At 47.5% G+C, this 17295-nt stretch overlaps 1 protein-coding gene across 2 annotated transcripts; it reads right to left on the bottom strand.

The window, feature by feature from the left end:
* Positions 1–2369: 2369 nt before the first annotated feature.
* Positions 2370–15919, bottom strand: Calml4 (calmodulin like 4). 2 transcript variants are annotated; one of them, XM_038321170.1, is made up of 6 exons: positions 14986–15919; positions 13792–14040; positions 13677–13707; positions 8978–9118; positions 6078–6266; positions 2370–2617 (listed from the first exon to the last, which is right to left on the bottom strand). In XM_038321170.1, exons 2-6 carry the CDS (start codon positions 13792–13794, stop codon positions 2520–2522), a joined length of 462 nt encoding a protein of 153 aa, XP_038177098.1. In that variant the 5' UTR covers positions 13795–14040; positions 14986–15919; the 3' UTR covers positions 2370–2519. The 2 variants fall into 2 exon arrangements, with proteins under 2 accessions (XP_038177098.1, XP_038177097.1); XM_038321169.1 differs by lacking the exon at positions 14986–15919 and adding an exon at positions 14354–14494.
* Between the last annotated feature and the right edge of the window lie 1376 nt (positions 15920–17295).

The following is a 17295-nucleotide window of genomic DNA, read 5'->3' as shown; positions in this document are numbered from 1 at the left end:
TACTACTGGGTCTATAAAGGAACAGTCCCCATAAAAAAAAGTGCTGGTGCAACGTGCTCCCAGGGCCCCTGAAGTCTAGAGGTTTCAAAGCATGGCAAGTAAGTAACTGATACCTCTACATCATGCTTTGACCTTCCTTACTGGAATACAGCTAGCTCTGTAATGAACCACAGCACCTAAATTTTAAAGGTACTTGTCTATCTGCTGTCCAAACACCTGGGCCTCTCCGCTCTTTATGGTGAGCAAGCCCGGTCCTAGGTAAACCTGTTGGAATTTGAAAGATGCACACAAGGGGACCCTGAAGCAACAGCCTCCTGATAGGGCTGTGTAAGTCAGGCTTCAGGAGTTTGAGCTCACCATGACTAGAGCATTGAGTGGGAAAAGTCAGCCCAGGTGATGCAGACCGCCCATTAGCTGTGTGCTCTTTCTAAGCTGTGCTGGAGATTCCACTCAGCCAAATATGATTCAGAAAGCATGCTTTAAATCTACACCACAGGCAGGATATGGTGACACACACCTTTAATCCCGACACTTGCAAGGCAAAGGCAAGCAGATTTCTGTGAGTTTGAGGCTGGCCTGGTCTACAAATAAAGTTCCAGGACATCTAATACACAGAGAAACCCTGTCTCAAAAAACAAACCAAAAAAAAAAAAAAAAAAACCAGTTGCTGGCAGGCTTCAGAACACATTGGGGGAAATACCTCTTCTATAAGGGTAGGGTAGACTTTTCATCACCCTGTCCCACGTACAGCATCAGCACGGAGCACCTGTCAGGTCTTTGGTATTCTAGACTGGCAAGCAGATGTGCCTCTGAATCCATGGCTGGAGACGGATGTTGAGTCTGGAACCTTCCCATCTGGTAGGGAAATAGGCCTTCTCTTTGGAAGTCCAGCCTCCCCCAGGAGGACTTGCCATGGGAGTCATGAAGACTTTTACTATGTGTTGCTCTGACTTGCTCTCGCTTCTTTCAGGCTCCCTTGAACAGCCCAGAAATTTTTTTTTCTTTGTGTTTCCCAGATAGACTTTTGCTTTGTATATCATGTTGGCCACAGACCAAAATCCTCTTTGAAGGCATGTGCCACTATTATTTTTTGTGTTAAAGAAATCTGCCAGGTTGCCTATATTCAAGCTGCTCAGGGAACACATAGTGTCTACTTTCAGGAAAATGAGGCCTTCCTTTCTCAAGTCTTCTGTTTGGGTTGAGTCATACAGCATCTGTGAGGTAGCTGAATCAAAACTGACACTGTTTGGTCCCCTGGAGTATTCCCAGAGCCTCGTCCTTAGTAAAATATGTGTGTCTGGTCAAACTTCCCAGAAGACACCTATGTCTTGATAAGTCTTTCTGTTTTCACTAAGGAAAAAAGCCACAACCAGTCTTAACACAAAGGATTGAAGGTCTCCATGTTCAGAGTTCTACACCCCACCTATGTTGGTGTATGTCACATGAGGACCTCTAGGTGAAGCACTGGTTCCCACTCTGATTTCAGGGCCTCTCAGATTTGTAGTTCCAAGAAAATGACTTAAAAGTTGTGATTACCCCGGGTCACTTGAGCAAACCATCCTGGTTCCTGCAACCTAACAGTAGCCCAGGGCACAGCTTCGGCAAATGTTTCCAGGAACATCAGAGATGTTGCTTAACTCTGCAAGGCCTCTGAAGGGGCCAGGCCCCCCACTTCCTTTGGTGTGGAATATAAGTTGGATCACCTGCCACTACTCAGCTGATCCCACACTTAACACTCACTCCAGTGTGTGTTTCCACTTTATCCCTGTTTATGAAAGAGCATCCTGCACTTTGTGTGCCTGGTGAAATGGAATGAGGATTTATCAATGGGCTTGTAGAGCTATAAGGAATGGTGTGTCTGTGTGTGTGCACGCTCTGTGCTCGTTGCTGTGTCTGTGTGCGCATGCTTTGTGCTTGTTGCTCTGCATCTGTGTGCACATTGCTTGTGGTTCTGTGTGTATGTGTGTGTGTGTGTTTTGCTTTCTATATGTGCATGCGTGTACAGACACTCTGCTTGTTGTTTGTTCCCAGCCAACCCTAGCCTTCTCTTGGAAATGCTAAAGGTGGTTCTTGTACCAAAAGCAGACTGGTCTTCTAGAAGACTGGTTTGTTTGTTTTGTTTTTTGGAAGAAACACTACAATGGAAACACCAATTCCACATGCTCCCGAGTCGCCAACCATTTTCAAATCATAATCATCCTTGTGAGATCCAAAGGCTTTGAGAAGACAATGGTCTACCCAAGGTGAGGGTAATGAAGTTGCGGATCCTGCATTGGCACACAAACCTGACTACAAATCAGAGGCCTTTCCATGCTGCAGAGGGCTAGACTAATGTTAGTACTAAAATCAATACAGACTTACTACAGGAATACCATGGCTGCATCATTTATTGGTACTAATCCTCTGCAACATGGTCTTATTGCCATGTTTGCCATCTCTAGATTTCCCTTTTAAAAAATAAATCATTCTAGGTTTTCAGGCCCCGGAGCTCATCCTCTTCTCCCTGGCCCTCAGCTCTCTCAGTAGTCTTGCATAGGAAGGGTCATCCGCTGGATAAATGTGTCATATTTCACTTGGCCGTTAGGTTCGATGCCCGCTTCCTTGAAAAGATCATCCACTGCAATAAATCGCATTAATGTTTAAATTTGGATTTGCTGAGGTTAGGGGTTCCCAGAAGTCCTCCCTGAGGATCTGATGGACTCTTCCATGGACTAGGATGCAAACCAAAACAGAATAACAGATAACCTGCTTCCAAGGCCCCAGAGACCACCAGTTCAACTTTCCCGCTTTCTACAGGACCAGCACATGAACAAAGTATACTGGTGAGGAGTCAGTCACTGAAGCTGCCTTGTACTTGATTGTAAAATTTCTTAGCATCTATTTATTTATGGGGGGATGTTCATGCCACATGTGTGGAGGTCAGAGGGCAACTTGTGGGAATCCACTCTCTCCTACCATGTGGATTCCAGAGATCAAACTCAGGTTAGCAGGCTTGGCAGCCAGCACAGAACTCTTAAATAAACATTTAACCCCTGTGTCTGTCTTTCAGGAAACCTTTAGTGTGGGTGTTTTACCTTACGGCCACCCTTGCAACCTTCCAGTCACATGGGCATCATCCACAGCTCCAGACACAGTCACACTGATCCAGGCTCGTCTTGCCCCTCCTCCAGACCAACCCACCTCCCCCCGTCACTGCTCACCTGACAACAGAATACTGAGTGACACGTGCTCTGTTACCATCACCTCACTACAAAGGGTGGGTGACAAGAGCACACGGGTTATGTGCACCTTGGTGTTGAGTTGGATCCCTAGCATTAATTTGAAAGATGCGTCTTGTCAATGTAAAAAATCCAAATACATCTGAAGTTCAGAACATCAAACTGCACTGTTGGGGGCCTGGAAAGATGGCTCAGCAGTTAAGAACACAGACTGCTCTTGAGAGGACCCTAATCCCATTCCCAGTAGACATGTAGGTGGCTCACAACTGCGATGCCCTCTTCTACCCACCTCAGGTACCTCTACATATACAGCATACCTTCACAGTGCTACATACACAAAATATTTTTTTCTTTCATTTTATTTAACCCATGTCCACATGGATTCTCTGAAATTCTACCAGGTTTTATTTTGTTTATTTTGAGAGGGTATTAAACCTAGAACTTACTATGTAGACTAGGCTCACAGGCTGGAACTCAAGAGAGATCAGCCTGCCTCTGCCTCAAGTGGCCTGTGCCACATGGCTGCCAAATAAGATCTGTCTGAAAGCAGCATTGCTTTTTAAAAAGATACTAATTTAGCCAGAAATCATGGTGTACACCTTTAGTCACAAAATTCTGCAGATAGAGGCAGGTGATCTCTGAGTTTAAGGCTAGCCTGATCTATATAGTGAGATCCTGTCACATGCATACATACATACATACATACATACATACATACATACATGATAGATTGATAGATAGGTACATAGGTACATAGATATGTAGGTAGATGATAGGTAGAATGTAGTTCTCTTTTTAAACCCATAGGTTCTCTGAGCCTGAGGAGACAGATGTGTCTTACTTCATGGAAAAGCTTCTAACCTCCAACCAGTTGGTTGCCAGCTGCAGAGGACCGGCCAAGAATCAGCTGAGCATCAGTGACAGACCAGAAAGGGGCAGCACTCCACAGCCCAGTGCTGACCAGAAGGGGGCAGCACTGCACAGCTGGGTGATGAAGGTGCTACTGATACCAATGATGCTTTTGAATAGAACAGAGCATTTCTTCAAATCCCCAGGAGAAATAGTTATTACTTGTGGTATCTTCTGTTCTACTGCAGCCAGAGGGGGAATGAGTCTCCATCAGCTCCTTCCCAGAGTGTTGTGCATGCTAATGTGTGAGGGAAGTCTAGGGACCTGACTGTCACCTCGGTGGACACTCCACCAGCAGTGTCGTGGGAGTCTGAGATAATGGCAGGCCAGTTTTCCCCCTTCACGTGAAAAACAGTTGCAGTAAAAGCTGCCAGCTGGGAGAAATTGGGAGATAAATCTACCTGCCAGGCACCGTTTTTAAAGGCTTTGCTCAGGACCTTCCTGAGTGCAGATAAAATCGGAAAAGGCTGCTCCATAGAATGCTAGTTCTTGGAGGACCCCAGGGTATCTGTCACAACTTCATCTGCAGCAAGGGGAAGAAACACACTCCAGGGCTCCTGAAGGAAGGGCCTGGATTCAAACTCAATTCAAACCATAACCTGAAAATTCTGCACTGGTTAGTTGTAGTTTGACCAGAAGTTGGGGCATCGGGGCCTTTTCAACCCACTACCTAACCTAAATTAAGCCCTCAAGCTGGCCAGCCAATCTGAAAAGCCTCGCCTTGGAGATCAATGATGCAGACTAGGGGCCTCAGTTGGGTCCTCACCAGAGTGATGGCAGGCTGGAAAGACACTGCAAATAGCCCAAGCACTCTCAGAATTCCCAGGCACTCATCCTGCTCTGATGCAAGATCCACCTCATGATCTGTGGCCAAGGCAGGTTTCTCTAGTTAGTTTTTCCCTGAAAAGCTCCCATACTCCCACCTCCTGGGGCTGCTGGGGGAAGGGTCACAATGGCCTCTCCATTTGGAAACACCATCAGTGGCCATATTAGACCAGCTGTGGTGAGAGGGTTGCCCTGAAAATGAGGGGTTCCTAGATCCTGCATTCTGCTCTACTCAAGAGCCACTCTCCACTTAGTTGACCCTTTCTATCAATTGAAGGGCCACTTGTGTTGTCAGTATGTCCAGTGTCATAGCTCTTAGTGTGTGTGGCTTGTGTGTGCATGTATATGCCTGTCTGTGTTTATGTAGGCACGTGTGCAGGTGCACCAGCACGTGTGGAAGCCTGAGGTTGACATCTGTTATCTCCACTATGGCCTTCCATCTTTTCTTGAGGCAGAGTCTCTCTCTGAGCCTGGAGCCCACAGTTCAGCCTAGTCTAGCTAGCCAGCTTGTCCTGTCATCCTGCTCCGCCTCCTGTGTGAGTGCTGGAATTACAGGCAGCTACACCACACCTTTCCAGCTTTTATACCCAGGTTCCCAGGATCCAAACTTGTGGGACAGGCTACGCATGGAGCCATCTCTCCGGTCCATGTTGTGGCCTTTTGACATTTTGACGCATTATCCCTTACAAACGTTGATGTTTGATAACCACACAGTAAATAAAGGTCTTTTAAAAATTAAAAACTTAAAATGTTTAAAGTAAGTGCAGGATTTTGTGTTGAGCTGCATGTCTAACCATCCTGGGCCACATCGAGACCCTCAGTGAGAGCTTTGGCAAGATGAGTCCCGGCAGATGCCCCAGCTGATCACAGCTACTGCTATTCCTAGGATCCCAACTGGGTTATCTCTGGGCTGACACTCTACCCTGACCCACTTCTGCCTAGCCACTCTGGTTCTGTCTTGAGCCCCAGTCCAGCTCTTAGCCAGCATGACTTATACTTATAGAGCTCCTGGCCATCCATCAGTTGGCCATCTGCACAGCCTTGGATGGTGTACACAGCATTGCCCTCCCCACAGTTCCTTAACCCTCCCCAGGTGGTTCCAAGTCAAGTCAGCCAGGCTGTTACCTTCTTTGCGAGTGAGCTTCTCTCCCAGTTTCATAAGTTTTGATCGCAATTCAGATGCCATGATGTAACCTTTCTTCTCCTTGTCAGCCATCAGCATGGCAAGAAGGATTTCTTTCTTTGGGTCCTCTTGTTTGATTTGCGTGTGCATAATGGTCAAGAAGGTGGAGAAATCCAGCTCTCCATGCTTGTCTACGAAACCCCAAACACCAGTGAGCTGGAGGAAACTGCTCTTGGTGAAGTCCGTTGACCTGCCTGACTGTCACAGCCAACCCCAAAGCTACCTAATTCTCAAGGCACTGGTCATAGTAAGAGGGACAAAGCTCTCCTTCTGACCCACATTCACAGGATGGAAAGTCTCCATTTCATCCTCCCAACAGTCTTCAGTAACAATGTGTGATAGTGTTAACTGTTGACTTGACAGAACCTAGAACTTTGATGAGAAAGGCTTATGGGCATACCTGTGGGGGATCATTTTAATTATGTCAGTTGATGAGAAGCTAGAGTAGGGGATCCCCAACTATATCAGAGGAGAAGTGGGCTGAGTCCTAGCATACACACAATCATGGCTTCCTTCTTACTATGTGATCATGTGCTTCAAGACCTGATGGACTTAACTTGATACATGAGCTAAAATAAACCCATTCTTAAGTTGCTTTGGGCAAAGTATTTTATAGCAACAGAAAAAGAAAAAAAAGCCTAAGACACTGTGTTTATTGATCCCTCCCCTAATCTTGCTAAACCAGAAACCCAGAGTATTGCATCATGGCATAGAACCAGATGGAGCTGCATAATAGTACTTTCTCATTGGGACCACCAGCCTGCAAATAACAACATGAAGACTTATTGATTATGAAGCTCAGCCTTAGCTTTGGTTTTTTTCTAACGCATAACTTAATTAACATCTTTCTGAAATCTGCATTCTATCATGTGGCTCAGTTACCTTTCCTCTGTCCCATATGTCCAACTTCAGGGTTCTGCAGGCATCTTCCATGTGCTTTGATTCATCCCTCTGACTTTCTCTCTCTCTCTGCCTAGAAGTCCCACCTTACCTCCTGCCTACCTATTGGCCATTCAGCTTTTTATTACACCAATCACAGCAATATATCTTCATACAGTATACAAATACCCACAACATTTCCCCCTTTTTGTCTAAATAAAAAGGAAAGGTTTTAACTCTAACACAGTAAAACTATATATAATAAGAACATTATCAGGCTGGGAAGATGGCTCAGAGGTTAAGAGCACTGGCTACTCTTACAGAGGTCCTGAGTTCAATTCCCAACAACCACATGGTAGCTCATAACCATCTATAATGAGATCTGGTGCCCTCTTCTGGTGTGATGTGCAAGCATGCAGGCAGAATAAATAAATAAATAAATCTTTTAAAAATTATCAAGTTAAGAGACATAAAAACTTAAGTTGTTTAAGAAATTGTTTTAAGATATAAAATATTTTTAGTATGATAATACAAGTTACAATAGGAAGTGGTTAAGGTATAAGACTTTTGACTCATCAAGATAGAATAGACAATAGAGTATTTTCTCCAAAATTCCAAATACAAATGGCCTGGACATTGTAAGTATAATTTTTACCTGATAATTGTTCTCATTATATTTACTGTATTAAAGTTAAAATCTTTCCTATTTATTTAGACAAAAAGGGGGAAATGTGGGATATTTGTATGTGGAATAAGATGTATTGCTGTGGTTGGTATAATAAAAAAAAAGGCTGAATAGCCAATAGCTAGGCAGGGGGTATAAGTGGGACTTCCAGAAAGAAAAGCAAACTCTGGGAGGAAGAAAGGTAGAGTTGCCAGCAAAACACAGGGAGGAAACAGGAGGTGTATGTAAGATGGAAGAGAGGTGATACCATGTGACTGAACATAGATTAATAGAAACAATTAAATTATAAGAGCTGGTTAGAAAAAAAGCCTAAACTAAGGTCAACTTTTAATAATAGTAAGAATCCATGGGGCTGGAGAGATGGCTCAGCAGTTAAGAGCACTGGCAGTTCTTCCAGATAATCCAGGTTTGATTCCCAGCACTTATATGGCAGCTCACAACTGTCTGTAACTCCAGTTCCAGGAAATCTGACACCTGCACACCAGTACTCAAAATAAAAAAGTTAAATTTCAAAAACAATAATAAGTCTCCATGTTGTTATTTGTGGGCTGGCGGTCCTGACGAGGAAGAACTATTACGATTGGGCACCAAATATAGCATGCATTCTCAAATGTAATCATTCTTTCTTTTGTGGGACCACCAGCTCCCCAGTAATGACATGGAGACTTAAACAGATGGGATGCTTTCACTAAGCATATGCCAAACCCTCTGCAAAAGACTATTTTCCTATAAATATAGGAGCTGGGTGTGGTAGCACACATCTGTAAGCCCAGCATTCAGGAGGTGGAGGCAGGAGAATCACCCTGGGCTAACACAAGGTGAGTTCAAGACCATCCTGGGCTACATGAGACCCTATCTCAAAATGAAAGCAAAGGGGGAAAAACACTGAGACCAGTGTTAGTGTACTTTCCTAGGAGTTGTGACAGACTTGTGGGACATCAGACCCTGTGGAATGAAACACTGTATACATGGCCAGCTATCTCTACAGTCCAGTCCTGGTGAGGCTTGCTACCACCAGCACTTCAGGCTTCTGAGCTTTCTCCACCACTACCATCTGCTTCTTCCAGCTGGGCCCTTCACAAGCCCACCTGGATCCTGGTGGAGGCAATGCACACCTTTAATCCCCCTGCACTTAGGAGGCGGAGACAGGAGGATCTCTGTGAGTTCAAAGACACCCTGGTCTATAAAAGTGAGCTCTAGGACAGCCAGGACTGTTACACAGAGAAACCCTGTCTTGAAAACCAACCCCCCCCCCAAAAAAAAACCAAGCCCACTCACCTATCCCATGAGTCTGCAGGTGCCGCTGTACTTCCCCAGGCGTGGGGCTGGCCCCCAGGCATCTCATGGACACCAGAAGATCTGTGGCCTTAATCTTCCCTCTCTGCTGCTTGTCATACAGGGAGAAGCATTCTTTGTACTCTGTACAGAGCAGGGAAGGAAGTAGTAGCAGATGGTCACTCCATCACCCATCCCCTCTTTCACTCCTTTCTCCTTTGCGCCTCCCCACAGCACATGTGTAGGCACCGTAACATTGAGCTCCCCCTTCCTCCCTGTTCTCTTCCCTTTCTGTTGCCCCACCTGATTTCTAGAACCCCATAAAAACACAGTGTGATGGCACATGCTTGTAATCCCAGCACCTGGGAGATGAAGGCACGAGAATCAAGAGTTCAAGGTTATCCTCTACTATGTAGTAGTTAGAGGTTAGTCTAGGGTATGTATAAGACACTGTCTCAAAAGCAAAGCAAAGGGCCAGCAACAAAGGTGGCTCGACTGGTAAAGGTATTTGCTGCTGCCAAACCTCATGACCTGAATTTGATCCCCAGAACCCTCGTGGTATAAGGAGAGGAGCAACTCCTGCCGGTTGCCTTCTGACATCCACAGTACATGTACACTCACACACAGTACATAAATAAATGTAATAAAACTATAAAACTACCTAGTTAAATATAATTCTAAGAAAGACAAATTATTGAAGTACATTGTTTTTATTGACTTGTATGTGTGTGACTCTAGTAGTGAATGCCACATGTGTGTAGGTGCCAAAGAGGCCAGAAGGTTGGATGCCCTAGAGCTGGAGTTACAGGTAATTATAAACCTCTCCACATAGGTGCTGGGAACCTGACTCAGGCCCTCTGAAAGGACCGGCTCTCTAGCCCCCACTGAATTCGTTTTTAGTGTAAGCACATATCAAATTCTACATGGGCTGTACTAGACTCAAAAAGAGTGTTTATCTGAAATCCAGATGTCATGGGGTATCCTGTGGTTTATCTGGCCAGGAAGCCCCCTCCTTTCTTTCTCTGTTCCTTAAGATGCCACTCAAAAACTCTTCCAGGGCTGCATGTGCTATCTCACATCACATGAGCAGCCCTCAGGCTGTCCTCTGGCAGGTCCTGGCCCCTACCTGGAACTGCCCGGAAGCATGCGCAGAGCATCTGCAGTGCCTGCCTCAGCTCAGCCTGCAGTCCTTCCTTCCCTGTGCAGGAGCCGCCTCCGCCCACCACAGTTACACAGCTGGCAGAATTGTCCTGCCTCTTCCCAGCAGCCCCTGGAGGCAAAACCAAGCCACCTGGGAGCCTGGGAAAGATCCTAGCTTTGCAGATGGAGATTCTAGGGTGAGCTGCCCTAATCCCCTAATCCTTCCCATTTCCCAAAGAAGGCAGCTGAAGCCTGAGAGAGGGGCCCAGGATTTGCTAGCTGTCCAGACAGGTACACTGCATTCCCCCAGTTGGTAACTGGGGCGTACTCTTTTCCAGGCTTTCATTTCTTAAATGTGTTAGTACATTTTATTTATTTAGTAGTTAGTTAGTTGGTGCCTGTGTGTTTTGGGGTCAGAGGTATCTATTGAGGGAGTTCTCTTTCACCGTGTGGGAATGGGATGAACAGATGGAGCTGATTGACAGGCTTAGCAGTAAGTGCCTTTATCCTCTGAGCCATCTTGCCAGACCCAGTCCATCTCTTCAAACCTGCACAGCCAGATTCCTGGAGCTGAAATTACAGGTGGTTGTGAATCACCAGTGTAGATGCCGGGAATCAACTACCTCAGATGCTTTTAACAACTGAGCCATCCCTCCCGCTCCCCACCCCACCACCCCTCTTCTAGACCAAACTCTGGTCCTTTACATCTCTGGGATCCCTGCCTAGGTAGCCAGAAGGCACTTCTGGGGCCGGATGGACCCTGTGTTGCATCACAAGGCTTAATGGGTCCTAGATACCTGCAGTCTTATCTCTCACTGTGCTGGGAGAAGATAAGAAGACACCTGGACCCGCAGGCAGGCCCTGGCTCCCCTGAGGACCCTGCTCGTCAGTCCCTCCCCCCCACATCTCCATCCTCTTAGTCTAGCCTCCCCTCCTTTACTGCTTTCCATTCTGTCTTTCACTCTCCTCGATTGTGACTCCAAGAATGGGGGGAAGGGATATCTTCCTGCTCACTGCTGAATTTTTAACACCCGGGGCAGGCCTGGCACAGAGAAAGGACACTTGCTGAAGTAAAGAATACGTTGAGGTAATTGCATTGGGTTAAAAAAATCCTTAGAGATATGCAAATCATACAAATAGGAAATAGACCTTCTCCAGGCCTCCTCCCATCGTACCAAAGGCTCATGTGGGAAAATGGTTAACAGCTGTGCCAACACATTCATACGTTCACCATGCACCTTGCAGGCATTGAGGATGTGCAGTGCACAATTCACACGTAATAAAATATGTAGTGCTCGCCATTATAAATTCTGTGTAGCCTGGAGATGGTGATGCATGCCTTTAATCCCAGCACTTGGGAGGCAGAATCAGACGGATCTCTGAGTTTGAAGCCAGCCTGGCGTATAGAGCAAGTTCCAGAACAGCTAAGAAACCCTGTCTCAAAAAACAAAAACTAACTAAATAAATAGAATAAATTCTATCTAACCAACTCAACATTACAAGTGAATTTTGCCCACTCGTATATTCATAGTTGACCCACAGCTTCGATTTAACGAAATAATGCAATTCTTTTCCCAGTAAATTGAGATTGTACTTCCAGTAAATTGAGTAAGTGGCCCTCCAGTGAACTGTTTCTCACCATGGTATGAATTATATTCACTAAACTGAAACCTCTTGCTTTCTTGAGTCTCATGTAGCCCAGGTTAGCCTTGAACTTCTAATCCTCCTGCCTTTGCCTCCTGAATGTTGGGATTACAGGGAAACATCATCATATCCAGTTTATGTGGTGTTAGGGATTGAACCCAGGTCCTCGTGCATGCTAAGCAAGTACTCTACCAACCGAGATACACCCCCTCTCCCCCGCTCCTAAACTGGAACATCTTTCAAGGCTTCCATGCTACTGACTGCAGCAAAGCTGTCTTCTTAGCTTCCGCATAGACTGGACATAGTTGGCACCTTCCCTTTTAATAATACCCGATTAATGTCAGCTTATAAAAAGTATACTTGTCATGCCCAGTGTTCAGCATGTGATGCTGTTCTCTCCTCTGTCCCTAGCCCACAGCAGCCCCATAAGGTGGCACCATTGTCCCTCCCTCTCAGATGAGAAAACTGAGGCTCTCAGGTGAACGACCAGGCAGGCCCTGTTCCTCACCCATCCCTACCCGGGCTTCCAGTCACTAAACATTAATGGCCACCTTCTTGGTATCAGATACTGGGAAACAAAGAGAATTTGCTTTCTTCCTTTCTGGTAGTTTCAAAAGCCGTAGGAGAGAGGACCAGTGAATCTGTCATCCTGGTGGAGAACTTCCGAGGTTGAAGGAGGTCTTTAGCTTAGGTCCAACTTTAAAGACTTTAGTTTTCTGTGTGTGTGTGTGTGTGTGTGTGTGTGTGTGCGCGCGCGCACACGCATGTGCAAATCCAGGTGCCTGTTGAGGCCAGAAGTGTCGGATGCCCTGGAGCTAGAGTTACAGATGGTTGGGAGCAGTCCTTATACATGTGCTGGGAACTAAAATTGGGTCCTCTGCAAGAGTAGTATAGATTCTTAAATACTGAGTTATCTTGCCAGGTTCATAAAAGTGGGCTAGGCCCAGCACTTTAAAATCACCTCGTCTGTCCCCTCTGGCCTTGGCCTTGATTTGTTCCCCAAATCAAGGAGTTAAGGATTCTAGAAGGTACCCACATGGACCCTATTAGGACACATCCCTGCCACCTCCTCTTCTAACCAAGCTCTGGTCACTTACATTTCTTGGATCCTTGCCAGAGTAACAGAAGCCACCCTTGTGGCCTGCTGGACACTGTCCTGTGTCAGAGCTTCCTGGGCCCTGTGGACCTGCAGTTTTTTCTCTCACTGACAAAGTGCCATTTCAGCACCAATGAGGAGAAGTAGACATCTGGGCTGTTTGCATCTTCTGTTGGGGTAGGTTTAGGGGCACAGCCCTCAGGGGAAAGCTCGTCATTCTCTAAAGGTCCCAGTCTGGGCCTCTTTTGCCAGATACTCAAACACCAGACCTCTGGCCAGGTCTTGGCCAAGTTCTGTGTAACCCAATTCTGCCTTTCTGTTCTTGGGAAGCAGACCTCTGCTCCAGAGGAGGAAGCCTAAGAGCAAGGTGCTCACACTGAATTAGGCGGGAGGTGTCAGCCAAGCCCCGAGCTCGCTCATAAAGAATATCCTGCCGAAGAGTGTAGCCCTGGCTTCTGTTCCCCATCTGCACTGGCTAAAAAGCCCCATCCCTTTATCTAGGGCCTCAGTTACTACGTTAATTTTCCCTTTCCCACCATCACCAGCCTCCCACTAAGACCCACTTTCAGGCTCTAAGGAGCACTAGCAAGCTCTCTTCTATGACCCAACTTTAAAGTCACACTGACATAAAACAAGCCCCGGGAAGTCAGCAAGTCTATCTTCAGGGTCACCCCCAAACAGCACCTGGCCCCAAGCCTGTAGGTGGGCCAGCTCTCCACCCCTCAGGCCTTCCTTTCTAACAACAGAACCCAGTGAAGCAAATTGCCTAATGAGACACACATTTTGTGGGGAGTTACTAATTAAAGAACAAACCCAACCTACCATTAATTTGGTCCTGGGAAAGGAACTTGGCCTGCAACAGAGAAGGGAACAATCAGGTGGGGACTCCTGTAGGGGCCTCCCCACCTACCTCCGTCCAGCGCCTCTCCTCACTCACCATCTTCAGGTACCCCTTCTTCCTGGAGCCGCGTTTGGTTGTCTTTCCTCTGACTTGGAGTCCAAAGTCCACCAGGCTGGGTGGAGGCCTGAAATAAATCCTCTGCTGCCATGGAGACTGGGCCCAATGCCAGGAGGGTCAGATTCCGGCCTTCTCTAAGCAGCGGTTGGCCCAGCATGCTGAGAAGGTTGACTGGGAGGAGACCAGTACAGACTCTCCTGGAGGTCCTTGTCGCTGGAGGCCGAGGCTCTGCGGCAACAGGACAAAAGTCAGTGTCCCCCCCCCCCTCCCGGGAGCCTAGAAAAGGGGTCCCTGGGTGCAACTGACTCTGTGTCCTGGTCTGAGCCTGACTAGGACCTTTTTCTCTCTCCTGAAGCTATGCTGGGCTCCTTGTTGGAGCCAGACACAACCCATACCATTTCTCCAGAAGACTGTCAAAAGGAGCCTGGCTCAGGGACACCTTATACACAGCCTTGGGGGTGCACTGCAGCTGGGGACACACTGAGGACATTGTCTTCAGCTGGGATCCGAATCCCCCTCTTCTCTGTGCCTGTTTCCTCACCAGATACTTTATGCCATAATGATAGGCTGCTGGGACCCAATGACCAGTACACAGCCAACTCTGCCTCCTGGGAGCTGGGGATGGTGGGTGCTGGAACTGGGCCTCCAGCCCTTAGCTAGCTGCTCAGGCGCCTTGGAGTTTGACCTCTCAGCGGGTGACTTTCCCTGGCAGGAAGTTCCTCCATCACTTCCTTCCTCTCCTCACCCCTTCCTGTATTAGCGCTGACTCCGATTCTCAGCATTCTATGCTGCTCCCACTTCCCCTGGGAGACGGGAATATGGGTGGCGCCCAGAACTGCCACTGAGCCCTGGACATCACTAAGTTCTCACACTGGTCTGGAAGTCTCCATCCCTCATCCACAGCTGGTGGCTGGTTTGCCTGCAAGGCACTAAATCCAGATTAGCCCAGTTGTTGGTTATTGTGTGTGGTCACCCAGGCTGTGGACTACACGGAGCTAGCGGGGGCTGCCAAAGGCTGCAAGTGCCAGAGGAAGAGGTGTCTCCTGCTGTGAAGGCACATGATACCTGGCCTCCTGCTAACTCCTATGAGGGCACATGGACACAGGGGCTTCCCTCTGGTACTGACCACCTCCATGTGGAACGTTTTTCCTCCCCAAGTTTCTCCTGATTCACCTCTTCACACTCGTAGGCTTGAGAATCTTGAGGTTCCGACTCCACTGTATGGGGGAAGGCATGGCGGGGGAAGACTGGACGGTGCACCTCAGCGGCCTTGAGAGAGTAAGGGAAGGAGGCAGGACTTTGGCAGGTGGGCACAGGCCATAATCACCCTGCCTTTGTGAAGGGCTCAAAGACAGGTAAGGCATTTTCTTGGTTTACAGCAAATGGGTACTGGGATCAAGCCCTGCACCCCTAAGGACGCCCTGACACCTGTCAACTTCCCCTTCTTTTTTGTTTGAGGGTGTGTGTGTGTGTGTGTGTGTGTGTGACTATGCTAAATCATTTACTGGCATAAATTTTACAAACATTATTTAAATCACCAGTAACGGAGCTGGAGAGTTCTGTGTTCTCTGCAGCTGTGGTGTCAGAACGTTGAAGCCCTTTCAGAAACCACAACTCTTGTGGCCAGCAGATGGCAGCCCGTGCATTCCCAGTGCTAATGGATTGGACTGACAAGATCCGATGGGTGTCAAGATTTGTTCTGATATTTTATGGAGTGGGTCATTGAGGACAACCTCAAAGAATTTGTATGTGACTCCTTCCACCCAGTAAGAATTCAGGACTCTCAAAGCTCAGCAGTGGAGTCTAGCTCTCTCCACAAGACTGAAGCCTGGGCAGTCTTTAGCTGCTTAGCACTGTGACACTCAGGTTTGCCTTTAAGAAACTGGGTGTTTGCAGTTGCTCCTATGAACATGAAGTTCTGCATCTGATGTAATTTTGCTTAGCCTCGTAAAGTACCGTTTGCTATATAGTTGGGGGCGGGGCGACAAGGACAGGGAATCCCATATAGCAGAGAGTTGGTGATGCAGCTAGCAGCCGACTCCTGAAGAAAATGCATCGCGTCAGACCTGTTCTTCCTCTAGAGCAGTGGTTCTCACCCTTCCTAACTCTGCAACCCTTTAGCACAGTTCCGCGTGTTGTGCTGACCCCAACTATACATTTATTTTTGTTGCTACCTCATAACTGTAATTTTGATAGTGTTATGAATCGTAATGTAAATATCTGTGACCCTTGACCCTTGTGAAAGAGTCACAGGACCCCCAAAGGGGTCCAAGCCACAGTTGAGAATCACTGCTTTATAGGCTGTACTCATATGTACCCACCTTGACTCACCTGATGGCTGCCACCAGACAGAAAGACACGTTTTAAAATATACTTTTAATTATGTGTATGTTTGCATGTCCGTGTGTACATGTGAATACAGGAGTCCACAGAGGCCAGGAGAGGAAGTCAGAGCTCCTGAAGCTGCGGTTCCAGGCAGTTGTGAGCCACCCTAGGTGGATGCTGGGAACCAAATTCAGGTCTTCTGCAAAAACAGAAAGTGCTCGCTGAGCCATCCCTCCAGCCCCCATTTGTTGTTTTGAGACAGAGCTCGTGGCCCAGGCTGCCCTCAAACTCACTGTGTAGTTGAGGACGACTTGGAACTCTTGATCTTCCCCCCTCCACCTCCCAAGTACACAGCAGGTATCTGCAGCCACACCCAGTTCCCTCTATCTGTAGGTGACGAGGAGGATGCCTCACATGCTGTTTCAGCTGTCTCAAAACTCCTGCCCCAAAGCTGGCTGCACGTGGGCTTGTGGTGTGTGCCTACCGGGCTACATGTACTCTGCATATATGACTTTTTGCGTGAACAGGAACAGAAAGCCACACCAGTACCGCTTGGGGCTGTGCATTCACTTTATTCTTGAAACATGGTCCTCCTGGCTGGGGCTGACACCTCCCCTGGGCACCACCGGCTTCTGGTGGATCCCTTTCCTCATCTTACACTCTGGACTAAGCCCCCACCCTGTGGAAGGGACTTCAGGCAACCCACCATACTCAGGCCACTTGCCTAGACCAGAGCCACAGAAGAGCCTACAGGGAATGTCTTAGAAAGGTTATGTGCGGGCTCAGGATAAAGTTCAGTTGGTAGAGCATTTGCCAGCGTGCATACCCTGGGTTCGGTCCACAGCCCTGCATAAATCATTATGCATGCCTGTCACTCTAGTAAGAGGCTAAAGATTGGAGGATCAGAAGTTCAGTGCCACCTGGGCTACTGAGTGAGTTCAAAGCCAGCCTGTACTACAGGAGACTAAGTTCCTGACCCTAGCCCTGTCTCCCTAAATTCCCCCTTGAAAGAGATGCAGACAGCAGGCTCATCCTCTTGCCCCTTTCTTATGGAACTGCGTTCTTCAGCCAAGCTCTCCTAGCCAAGGGCCCCTGCCATTTACACACTTGGGGACTGACAGGGAGGTCCTTAGCCCACCCTACTCCCACCCCTGCCCT

Source organism: Arvicola amphibius, chromosome 3 (genome assembly GCF_903992535.2).
Source record: "Arvicola amphibius chromosome 3, mArvAmp1.2, whole genome shotgun sequence".
Classification (NCBI taxonomy): domain Eukaryota; kingdom Metazoa; phylum Chordata; class Mammalia; order Rodentia; family Cricetidae; genus Arvicola; species Arvicola amphibius.
This window is presented reverse-complemented; position numbering and strand designations above follow the sequence as displayed.